The sequence below is a fragment of the Patella vulgata genome, chromosome 6 (genome assembly GCF_932274485.2).
Source record: "Patella vulgata chromosome 6, xgPatVulg1.2, whole genome shotgun sequence".
Lineage (NCBI taxonomy): Eukaryota > Metazoa > Mollusca > Gastropoda > Patellidae > Patella > Patella vulgata.
Window position 1 is genome coordinate 19028189 of NC_065884.2, and position 12013 is coordinate 19040201.

At 34.1% G+C, this 12013-nt stretch overlaps 1 protein-coding gene across 2 annotated transcripts in view; it reads left to right on the forward strand.

Annotated features, from left to right (window-relative positions):
* Positions 1 to 12013, forward strand: part of LOC126824665 (protein ABHD15) — a 69759-nt gene that overhangs the window by 53413 nt on the left and 4333 nt on the right. For both annotated transcript variants that reach the window (XM_050553974.2, XM_050553973.2), the window contains exons 2-6: positions 1393 to 1477; positions 6191 to 6335; positions 8090 to 8279; positions 9376 to 9484; positions 10738 to 10769. In XM_050553974.2, coding sequence (XP_050409931.1) covers positions 1393 to 1477; positions 6191 to 6335; positions 8090 to 8279; positions 9376 to 9484; positions 10738 to 10769 — 561 coding nt within the window. The remainder of the gene's footprint in view (positions 1 to 1392; positions 1478 to 6190; positions 6336 to 8089; positions 8280 to 9375; positions 9485 to 10737; positions 10770 to 12013) is intronic.

Genomic DNA, 12013 nt, shown 5'->3' on the forward strand with positions numbered 1-12013 from the left:
AATACTGCTTATTACTGAGCGACGTTTCGACTAGGCTTCTCTAGTCTTTATCAAGCAATGAATGATTGCCTCAACTCCATACTAGAACTTAGTAGAAGCCTAGTCGAAATATCGCTCAGTAATAAACAATAGGTATTCCATAGAATTGTGACCTGTGCAGAAAAGTAGGATGTTAAACCTCTTTTCATTTCATTTCCATTCTTCTGGAAGGAAATAAACCCATGTTAAATGATTAAACTCTATTGATAGTCCCTGACTGGTTATTTTGGATTAATTGTCCCTATCATCAAGTGTAGTGCTAGACAATTATTTCAATAAATCAATATATCACAGTATGTAGACTTTATTGACAATAATTTTTTGACCGTTTAAAATACCTCAATATTCATATAATTTCATTTGACCCTAGATTATGGCCATTTCTTCAATAATATTCTCTGAAAGATCATTGTATTTTATTGAAACATATTGTTAATCAGATTGGTCATAAGAATTCATACTTGACAAATCCACACACAACACTAATGCAAAAACCTTGTGTTTTAACTATGTTTGAACAATAATTTCATCAATATATCGCAATATTGACAATAGTTTTTACCTTTGAAATGACATAATAATAATAATTCAATATATTGTTTGAACCTATCTTCCTTTCCCTAATAATACTATCTTCTGATAGTATGATTCAAATTTACTTGCTTCTCAGAGAATTTATTTTGATAGGTGCACCATCTTATTTCGAGTCTCGTTGCTTGAAGCACTATAAAAATGCAATAATGACAATATTTTGTGGATTTTTATATCGTTATCGCAATAATGAAAATTGCAAATATCGCCAAGCTCTTAGTCAGTGTTTGTTGTTTTTTAAAAATGGGGTCAATTATAAAAAGCTTGGAGGCGCATTTCATTGCCTCCGGTTTTCAATTGACCTGACATGACCTTTTATCTAGCAAATGAACAAATGATTGGCTGGAGCAAGAATGATTTTATCCAGACATGGTAGACATCAGAAAGAACAGAGAAATGATAAAGAAGTAGTTACATCTCCATATACATTTAGTGTAGGTACATGCATAGGCGTACAGGGAAATTTTTGACTTGGGGGGGGGGGGGCGGTGGTGGTTGGTGCCCAAAAAATGTAGTTAGGTTCTTAGTATGTTACATAATAATAATAAATTCACTGTTAAATTGGACACATTCAAGAACACAATATTTTTTTATACAACTGTGTGCCCAAATTTTCCCAGCATTTGGTGCCTATGGGTACATGTAGGCAACCAAAATTAAAACTTGAATGGAATTATAGTCAAATTTTTTATTAGATTTTATTAATTTTGACTTCTTTCAGTAAATGATGACAAACAATTTCGTATATTTTTTTTATTTCAGGGAATGTCCAGTAGATATTATGTGTTGTCACTTCAATCCATCAGGGACTCACCTAGCTGTTGGATTATGTGACGGAACAATTAAGGTAAATATATTAGTATTTTACTATACACAAAAACTACTATAAGATTCACACCTATAGCAACATAAAGGTTAGATATATATAATAGATCTATTTGTACAGGTCATTGTTAGTGATAAAGCTGACTTATTGGCTTTTACGGCCCTGTATTGTATGAATACAATAGATGACTATCTCTTGGGATCATCTGTATATAGTATTAATCTATAAACTGGTTTAATACCTAAAGCCACATGGCTTTATGAATACCTTTATTACATACTAATGATGACTAGCACTCATAAAATCTTACAAATTCTATACTAAATACAAAAATATAAGTTGGACAAGGTTTTCAGGACATTGTCTGACAGTTTTTATTACCTCAATTGGCCAAATAATTTTGACATCAAGTGAAGACTAATAGAATAAACAAATCTTCCTATAGGTAGCTACATGTGTAAATAAACAAATATTTTTGTCACAGTTCGATGTTTTTTTTTATTACCCTCTATACATGTAGTTTTACTTTAGATGAATATGTTGTGTCCAATAAAATACATTATATACTGAAATACACATTACTAGATTTATCTACATTGTATAGGCTTGGGCAACTGAAGCCTAATGTCTCAAGATCTAGGGCACCTCCTGCAAGGTGTATAATATCGCCATGGACCTTATAATACATGTATTATAAGGTCCATAATCTACTGAGCAATATCTCCTTAGGCGATATCGCTTTACATGAATTTGATTGGTCAGTTAAAAAGGAACTACTTTTATTAAAAAAGGAACTATTTTTTGGATCCAGTAATATTATTGGAGAAAAGTTCTCGGTTACTAATATAAACAATAACAATAATCCCCATAACCTTAAAGCAAACACCAGGTCTATATATAGGACTTTGCAACGGGTAAATTGCTGTCAAAAAATGATATATTAGGCCTACTATGCCGGGATGTAATCTGGTTAATTAAAATCTATACCAAAGAATTATATTTATTTTTTTGTGCACGTAACAAAGGATTAGGTGATAAATAAAATCTCCTACTCATCTTTTTTGACATCAAAAAATATCAACACTCGTCGATAAAGTAAAAAAAAAAACTTGGCAAAGCGAAGTAGGAGAAGGAGATTCTCTATTTATTACACGGGGTCACAGTGGCTAATTGGGTAAGATGCTGGTTCGCTAGCCTGGAGGTTGGGTGTTTGATTCCTGCATTGACCGAGAAAGTTCATCCAGATTTTCCGGCGTGATGCCCCCATGTCAGTGATGCAGGACGGAGGGCCTGACAAGGACAGCTGTCTGGTTGTTCGGATGAGACAAAAAAACGAGGTCCTGTGTACACATTGGTGTGCATGTAAAGGATCCCTTCACAGTTGGAATTCGATATAAGAGTAGGCCGTAGTACCGCTTTCCGGGCAAAATTTCTCTCATAGCACACTGTATGGCGTATGCCCGTCTTCATTAGCCCAGTCGAAGCAGAACAAAGATCTTTGTTCTGTTGATAATTCACGCATATCCGAATATAACTTTCTAGATTATGGCCACTGATTGTTCGTAAAATCGCACGTTTAGCTTGTGGACCCCCCTCGAAGTCACAATTTGTATTCAATTTTAAAAAACCTTTAAATGTATCCCCGTTACAAATCAATGAAGGTTGAGTTCGAATTTTGTAAAAATCTGACCGAAACTGACAGACAAAATGGCCGCTCCTTGTACACAAGGCTGTGGACACTCTAGAAGTCACAATTTTTATCCGATTTGATGAAATTTGAAATGTATGTTTATAATCTAAAGATCGTGGTTCTTTATGATATTTTCGCATATCAGACGGTAACTGGATTATGGCCCCTGTTTGTATGAAAAACCACTTTTTTTAGCTTGTGGACTCTCTATAGGTCACAATTTTTATCCAATTTTAAAAAAAACCTTATAAATTGATCACCGTTACACTCTCATGACGGTTGATTTCCAATTTCGTGAAAATCGGATCAAAACTGCCTGACAAAATGGCCGCTCTTTGTACGCAAATTGTGTAAAAGTATGTAATACGAAGGTTGTGGACACTCTAGCGGTCACAATTTTTATCCAATTTTGATGAAATTTAAAATATATGTTTATGTTCTCAGTCCCTGTCGATATTTGCGCATTTCTGACCATAACTCTCTGGATTATGACCCCTGATTGAACGAAAAGTGACTTTTGTTTTTAGCTTGTTCTCTATCCATCTCGTGCTAAAGGTGGGCGGGCGTATCTTGCCTGGCAACCGCTGTTTTTAATAGTTGGCCAGCTCATCCAAATAACGGAAGACAAAAACACAGTGCAACATTTAAAGATAACACTAGTGTTATAGTTCCTTTCTTATTTTCCACCAGTGTTAACACTGGTATTAAACTAGTTTAGACACTGGTGTAAACACTAGTGCTAAATCAAGGGGCTCAGGTTAAGGCACTAAAGAGAACACCAGTTATACACCACCACAACACAACCCTAGTGACTTGAATTGACCCAATATACACATTGTATCCACCATACTTTAATATACACAAGTCAAGTATAAAAGTTCATCATTTGTTTTTTTTTTTTAGACATCTCGTTTTATCCACCATACGTTTGTTTACATGTATGTTTTTAAGTCTAACTGTTAAAGCCACTGATCATTATTTGTTTTTTCAGACTATATCTAATTTTTCACAACTTGCTTTATTTGGGCATTATCTAGTTTTTCACGACTTATTCCATGGTCAGCCCCAAATGGGAACGGAAAATCTGCAGGCTATAATTTTTCGAAAAATTAAATCAGCCTGAACTGAGTTCTATTCACTAAAATATATAAGCTTATAGGGTTACTCTTTTAATACTATTACTAATAATAACTAAGATAACAGCCGTGCATTCGTCTCAGAAGGCCATACATATAATTGTATGTGCACTACATTTGTATAATTACCTGCACTTTGACTAAGCTTAACTTACCTGTACATGTACTTTGTTTAAGATTTATATTGACGTTACCTATCAGTATCAGTGATCAATGATTGGATATCAATCAGGACATATTTGTATTTAATGAGTTAGAATAGATACTGGTATTGATATTGATATTAAAGTTAGATAAATCTGACACATTAATCCATTGACCTATAACCTTTAAGACTGTTTATATGGGGGAGGACAGCAATATTGAATTATTAGACACCGATCTATGTGACAGCAAATGGTAAAATCGATAAATATTCATAGCTCAGTAAATAAATTCTAGTAATCATATAAGGTAATTTATCATGTATTTATGGGAACGACGTGAGAAAAACGATACCTGAATGGTTCGTAACGAGATCGAATAACTCAGTTGATCACCATGAATTAAATATTGATCATGGTGTGTTTACGGAAGGAATTATTTATTCTTTGCTAATTAAAGTCTGTAGTATTGCCTAAATCTCGTCTGGACTGAAACTTGATCAGTACTAATCAATATCAAAATCACAGCGATTTCTAGTATTGCCTAAATCTCCTCTTATTATTGGACTGAAATTTGATCGGTACTAACAGTGCCAATACAATAGGTATTGATCTTGAATTAATATATAGGTCACTGCGATTAAATTTTCTTATGTAGACACAAGTACCAAACTTAAAGAAAAGTTCGAACTCTTTATTCATTAAAAAATGTTTCGTAAAAGAACTGGATCCAGAGCCATAAAAGTATACTTTACTCAACTAAAATTTCAATTACTCATTACTATATATGATAAGAAAGAATATACAATTCAAAACAATATCAATACCATCCTATTCTATTAAAGCTACATTCCCAGAAAAGTATTTATCGGGTGGTTATTTCCAATAAAAGTATGGCAATTTTGGTATATATGGAAAGGACAAATATCCAATCTTACTAGAAAAATACTGGATTCCCTGAAAAACACTCATGGAGCACATACAGGACAAAAATGTACGGGTTTCCCTAATCGACACCCCGACGATTAGGAGTGTCTGCACGCGTAACATCAAAGGTTGCATGCGGAGATTGAGCACTTGATGTACATATTAATAAACAGTGGATAAACCGAGAATTTAATTAGGCTTCGATATATGTAATAAATAGTCAGCGATAAAGGCAACATCGTCTTTTGTATGCAATGAATTCTCCTCCGACATCGTACCCGTTGTGTCACGTGACACAAACATGACCTCGTTTGATCAAGTTTTTATAGCCGGGTATTCCCTGACAATTGCAATGTTTTGAGAAGGATTTGAAGCAAAATTATGATAAATTGATTAGTTTGAATATGTTTTTAGTCCAAATATATCATCAAATCACCCAGTTTTGTGAATGTATCTCAAGGCTATCGTATTTTAATCCCACCTTATGTTGGCCTAAAATGAAATGAAATTGGGTTTAACGTCCTACTTTTCCTCACTAACTGGACTGTCAGTAGTGTAGTATGGAACAGCATCTGGTTGTTCAGATGGGACAAAAAAATGAGGTCCTGTGTACAAATTAGTTTGCCTGTAAAAGATCCCATAACAGTTAGAATTCAATATAAGAATAGGCCGTAGTGCCACTATCCGGGCAAAATTTCCCTAATAGCAAACTGCATGGTATATGCCCATCTTCATTAGCCCAGTCGGTGCAGAAAAGTAGGATGTTAACCCCAGTTCATGTATGTTTTAGCTGATTAGTAAGTATATAATGTACATATTTGTTATTGTAATTTTTCAGATATATGACAGTAATAGTTACCATTTATTGTATAGTCTATCAGATGAAGATACTGTATCCAGTCGTCTACCAGTTACACAAATTCGCTTCCGAACAGCTGTATTGGGAGATAAACCTGAATATGGTCATATACTTATAGCATCCTGTAAGTATAGTAACAGAGACAGGGTATTTGAATCGGAATCAGAAAGAGTGTGAATGTAAATGCAGTGTGTTATGTTAAGGAAATTTTGCCTTCACCGTGGCACAACAGTCTACTTTTAGTTTGATTTGGGTGGTTTAAAACGTGTGTGAAATCACAAGATCTGTCATTGAGTCAAGTGGCATGGTTTCAATCCCATGCTTGAATGTGACAAGGAGTAGGGTCACCTGTCCAACCTCATGGATTTCCTCCCACTGCTAAAGATCCCTACATGCAAGCAAATTATTGAAATAAAATTGAACCATGTTAGTCCCGAAATGACCTAGTTATGTCGAGTGGACGTTAAACCCCATTTCTCTCCCTCTCTTATTTTGATTCCGAACTGTCCGTGGATCTTTACATGCTACCCATGGTATGTACAGGACCTGCTGTTTTCTAAACAACTTAATGCTTTTCCCTTGCAAGGCCTTTTGTCCATCATCACTGACAAAGGTTAAACAGGTTCAAAAGTCCCAAGGGACTTGTTTGGACATTGGAACTTCCTAGTTAGTGTGCTAGTGTAAATGTATGTGTGGAGCCACAGAGACCCAGTTAGTATTACACTGTAGTAATACTAACTGGGTCTCTGTGGCTCCACACATACATTAAACATAGCCCCCAAATTATTAGAATACTGTAGCAGGGGCGGATCCAGGAATTTTTGCAGGAGGGGGTTTGCCAGGTCCCCCTCCTGCATGGTCATTTTGTCGTATATACATACACATTGAGCTTTTTAAACAGAGAAATTCAACACCTCGTTTGATGTCAATTTTTATTATGAATTAATACAATGACTTTGTCATTCAATTTCATGGATGCAAAGCATTAATTGTGATATCACATAATGTCTATATTTAATGTCTATAGTGCTTTGAGTGCCCATGGTGTCCCACATCTGACGATAAAGGATAAAGCACACGGTCGAGAAACTTTTCTCATAAAAAGTACTGATTTACAAAAAAAACTATGTAGCTGTCGACCCCCCCCCCCCCCCCCTCTGGATCCGCCCCTGTGTAGTGGAGAAATTAACAGGATGATAAAATCATGCAGCACAGTCTCAGCTGGGGAGAGGGTTATGATACATGTATATCAGAGTGTAACCACTGTCCACATATAATAACAGGTTTTCATAGATAGTTCAATTGTTATTGTAATGCCTCGATTGTCAATGTCATACATGTTATTACCTGGAATTCATTCAGAATTGTCAAACAGATTATTACTTTTTACAGTGCGTCACTAAAAATTCTGACATGTTTTAGTATGAATTAGGGTCTTTAAAGTCTCCATGCATCATTTAAGTGCTATAAATTAAATGAAATGGGGTTTAAAGTCCTACTGTACCATTTAAGTGCTATAGGAATCACTTGCAATATTGTGAAAGATGAATCTTTACCTAAAATAAATACAAATATCAGTCTATAAATGGTTCAGTTCTATTCACCTACAAAGATATGTGGAATATAAATGTCATCGATCTATGTAATAAGCCATAGGCCTATTTTGTATTTGATTGAATGCAAGTAGGTAGGGACATTATTTAGCATTGGTATTTTGATTTTGTTTTCTTAAATAAATGTTAGATAATCAGTCTGAGTACATATTATTAGCGTGGATTAAGCCATAAGAAATTTGATATTTTAGAGAAAAATGCCAATGATGTGCCATTACTTTAACATTACCCTTTGTTTTGTGGACACATTGTTTTATTGTTTCAGACGCATCTGGCAACATCAAATATTGGCATTATACTTCTGGAAAATGTCTAAGCACAGTTAATGAAAAACGGCAGACACTCGCTCTAGCACTCAATCCAGATGGCTCACATTTAGTTTCGGCAGGAGCTGATCCAGGGATGCACATCTATGATGTGGAAACAAAACAACGTATTAAAACATTAGAACCCAGGTAATTTTCTTAAAAGATTTTCAGAGTTTAGTGTGGTACATGACACATGCACTTCATTGGAAATGGAAAGCGAGTCTAGTCTAGGGTTCTCATTTCAGTCCTATTTATCATTATTCACTGCCTGACAGTGAAATTGAGTGGCAGTGAAATTGACTGGCTGGTGGAAGTACTAATCAGTCAATTTACATGCCATAACATTAGAATTTCACTGAATTTAAACTTAAAACACAATACAGTTAAAACCGCTGATTGTCATTTGGGGAATTTCAAATCTCTTGCATATTACAATATTGTTAAATTTGGATTTCTAAAAAAAATATCTGTTCAACAATGGTTCAATTCAGTACCAGTATTGTAATAATAAGATAAATTGAACATTTTCAAAACATTCATTATCCTCTACAGACGATATACTCATATAAACACAATACTACAAGGGAAAAAATATATTGCTTATAAACAAAATATATAAAAAAATAGACCAGTGGCAAAAAGCCCTGGACTAGTAGTCATTTGTGTGTGACAAAAAGAGGATCCAAGTACAAATGGGTAGTGCACATACTGTAAAAATGTTGTGGTCAGAAACATGTGACACATACATGTATATGTAACATAACAACCTATTCACATTAAATTACTGTATAAGATTTTTAAAATGAAATTGGGTTTAATGTCTTACCGTTCTGCTCCGACTGGGCTAATGACGGAAATTTTGCCTTGACACCCACACCACAGTTTACTCTTATATCAAATTCCAACTGCCAAGGGATCTTCTATGTGCACGCCAATGTGTACACAGGACCTCGGGTTTTTCGTTCCATCCAAACAACTAGACAGCTGTCCTTGTCAGGCCCTCCATCCTACATTACTCACAAGGAAAATAACAGACTTAAAGTGTTGTTAAACCCTTTCTGTTTTATTAGTTTCTATAGACATCCTTGTGTTACCTTTAACCTGTAATAAATCGGACACATTTTTTTGTCCTGTTTTCAATAAATCTTCAACATCCAATCATCAGTGATTTGTAGGTCATTAATACATGGAATGCTCAGACAACTGTGCTTCATTGCCTGCCAACCTTTCTTGTTCTTTTCAGTGATTCCCGAGATAAAATGGATGGACATAGATTTCGTGTATTTGCTTTAAAATATAACCCTAATCATCCTAATATATTTATATCTGGTGGCTGGGATGATACGGTACAGGTTAGTACAATATATTTATATCTGGTGGCTGGGATGATACAATACAGGTTAGTATAATATATTTGATTGCTTTAATGGATGGGATGATATGGTTAGTACAATAAATGTTTGCTTTAAAATATAACCCTCTGGGGTAAAATGATACAGTACAGGTTTATTACATCAGAGCTAATCGCCCCTCTCCCCTCCTCTCCTTTCTTTATGTGGACAACTTTATGTGATAAAGCTCACTGGACACCACATGGTTTGTTTTAGACTTTTTTTTAAAAAAAGATCAGGTACCTATTGATATTATTTGTAATTTGTGGATAATACTTCAGTTAAAACTCAAAAGCAGTATGATAAAAAAAAAAAACATCCATTTTTTAGTACAGCAGCGAGCCCTGTTCTGATTTTTAGTTATAAAATAATAACTAGTTTGTTACAGCTTAAATCTTAACAGAATAGCTACGTCATATAGTTTGTTACAGCTTAAATCTTAACAGAATAAGTACATGTAGTTAGTTACAGATTAAATCTTAACAGAACAACCAGTTAGTTATAGCTTAAATCTTAACTTAATAATTCCGATTGGTCGCTAAAACTTATGGTTTATTAAGCTTTTAACGTTATTTTATCTGGATTATCGCCCTTTTTATTGTGATTTTATATCACCTTCTAAGTTATGACGTCGTTCCCAGAATAACGTCACTCGGTCAGCAGACGGCTGTCTTTCGGGACAGTCTACATTTCCTATTCGCTTCTTTGTTTTCAGTTTTGTTTTTGTAACGGATGGAACATGTACCCTATATCATGTATTCAATATACCTCTATTCCATTGAATACTGAAACGTTTCTTGACTAATTTATATTAAGACCTTTGTACATTTTACCGATGTGGTTACTTGTATAGTTGAATTTTACTACATATGCTTACATTCGTATTTCTTGTGGCATATAGCAGATCATGACTCATGCTGGCATTACACAATGGTTTCTTTGGGTTGCATTCCTTATTTTTTTCAAATTTGAGTGAAGTCTGTGTCACTACAGACCCGGGACTGTACAGCGCAGTGGACGCTTACGGCTAGCCCCCGGATCCATTCACTTTTTTTTAATTGTTTGTCTATCTGTGTTTTTCTGAGTATGATGTCTTGTCCGTGTATTTGTTTTTGTGTTAATTTTGTGTGGTGCAGTCCCCCTGCACTTACTATTAATGAAAACTAAACTAAATAAAGGGGAAACTAACAATGTATTTATGTTTTATCTTTTAGTATTGGGATGATCGTCAAACACATGCTATTAGGTAAGTGTTATACCTCTCTCCAGGCAAAATTTCACACATAGCACACTGCATAACGTATCCCCATCTTTGTTAGTGTAGTTGAAATAGAAAAGTGAGAAGTTAAACAGAACACCATTTTATTTCATTTCTTGTTCTGCTTTATATCGGTACCTCAGTGTCATTCAATAACACTTGGTTACAGAGAATACCAATCAGACAGTTAAAGATACATTATGTAAGATTTAGATAAAGAGATAAATGTTCTTGCTATAATAGTTCAAAAATAGATAATTCAAAATTAATATATTGAAAATTTCAGTCAAATTACATTATTCTGTGCAAAGTTATTAGTGCTTGAAGTTTTGATAAAATGTAATGTAGATTGTTTATTATCATAGCAATGTTTTTTGACGATCAAGGCTAATCTCTATGTTGGCTGTGTTCTAATCTTCTTAAAATCGGAGCCAATCAAATGACCGTGAAAGTTGATTGGCTTGTCCATGTTATAGATGTCTAAATAATAGTTTATATACCATTTGAAGCCAGAAAAAAGACCTGCAGTAGGAAGATTTAGCTCTTATATAATGTATCTTTAAATTACTAAATGCTAGGAATAGGTCATGAGTCGTATACTTTGTTGTTGATCAAAAGTAATAAAAAAAAATACAAAAGATTGTAAGTCACAGGAAAGTAATTTCACTGTCTTAAAAAAAATATTGATTGATTTTAATCAGAGTAAAAGCTTTAGTGATTAAATTTAACCCATAGTGATTCCCATCATTAATATTCCATCATGTTGCTGAATCTGTCTATAAGATCTATGTTTAGTCATGCAATGTGCATAATTAATTACGAATAGTAACAGTGCAATTAGTTCAAAAATTCATACATAAAGTAATCAACTCTCTGGCAATAATTCCAGTTATTGTAGCTAATTGTGCTTCAGTTAAAACCACTGATGGATATTTGAGGGATATTTAATCCCCTGCAAACTACAATATTGTTCAAGTTGAATCACTAAAAAGAATATCAGTCTAAAAATTGGTTCAGGTTCTTCATTCTTTACAGTTTCATTAAAATGCTATTTAAAAGTCAAATTTATTTATTAAAAGCATAATCACTCATGATCAGTGTATAACACATATTATATTGTAAACAAAAAAATTAAAGATAGGTGCGGGGATGTCCTAAAGCTGAAATTGCAACTGCAATTTTAACAGAACATGAATTTTATGGGAATCAATTACTGGTTTTTTTATGACATT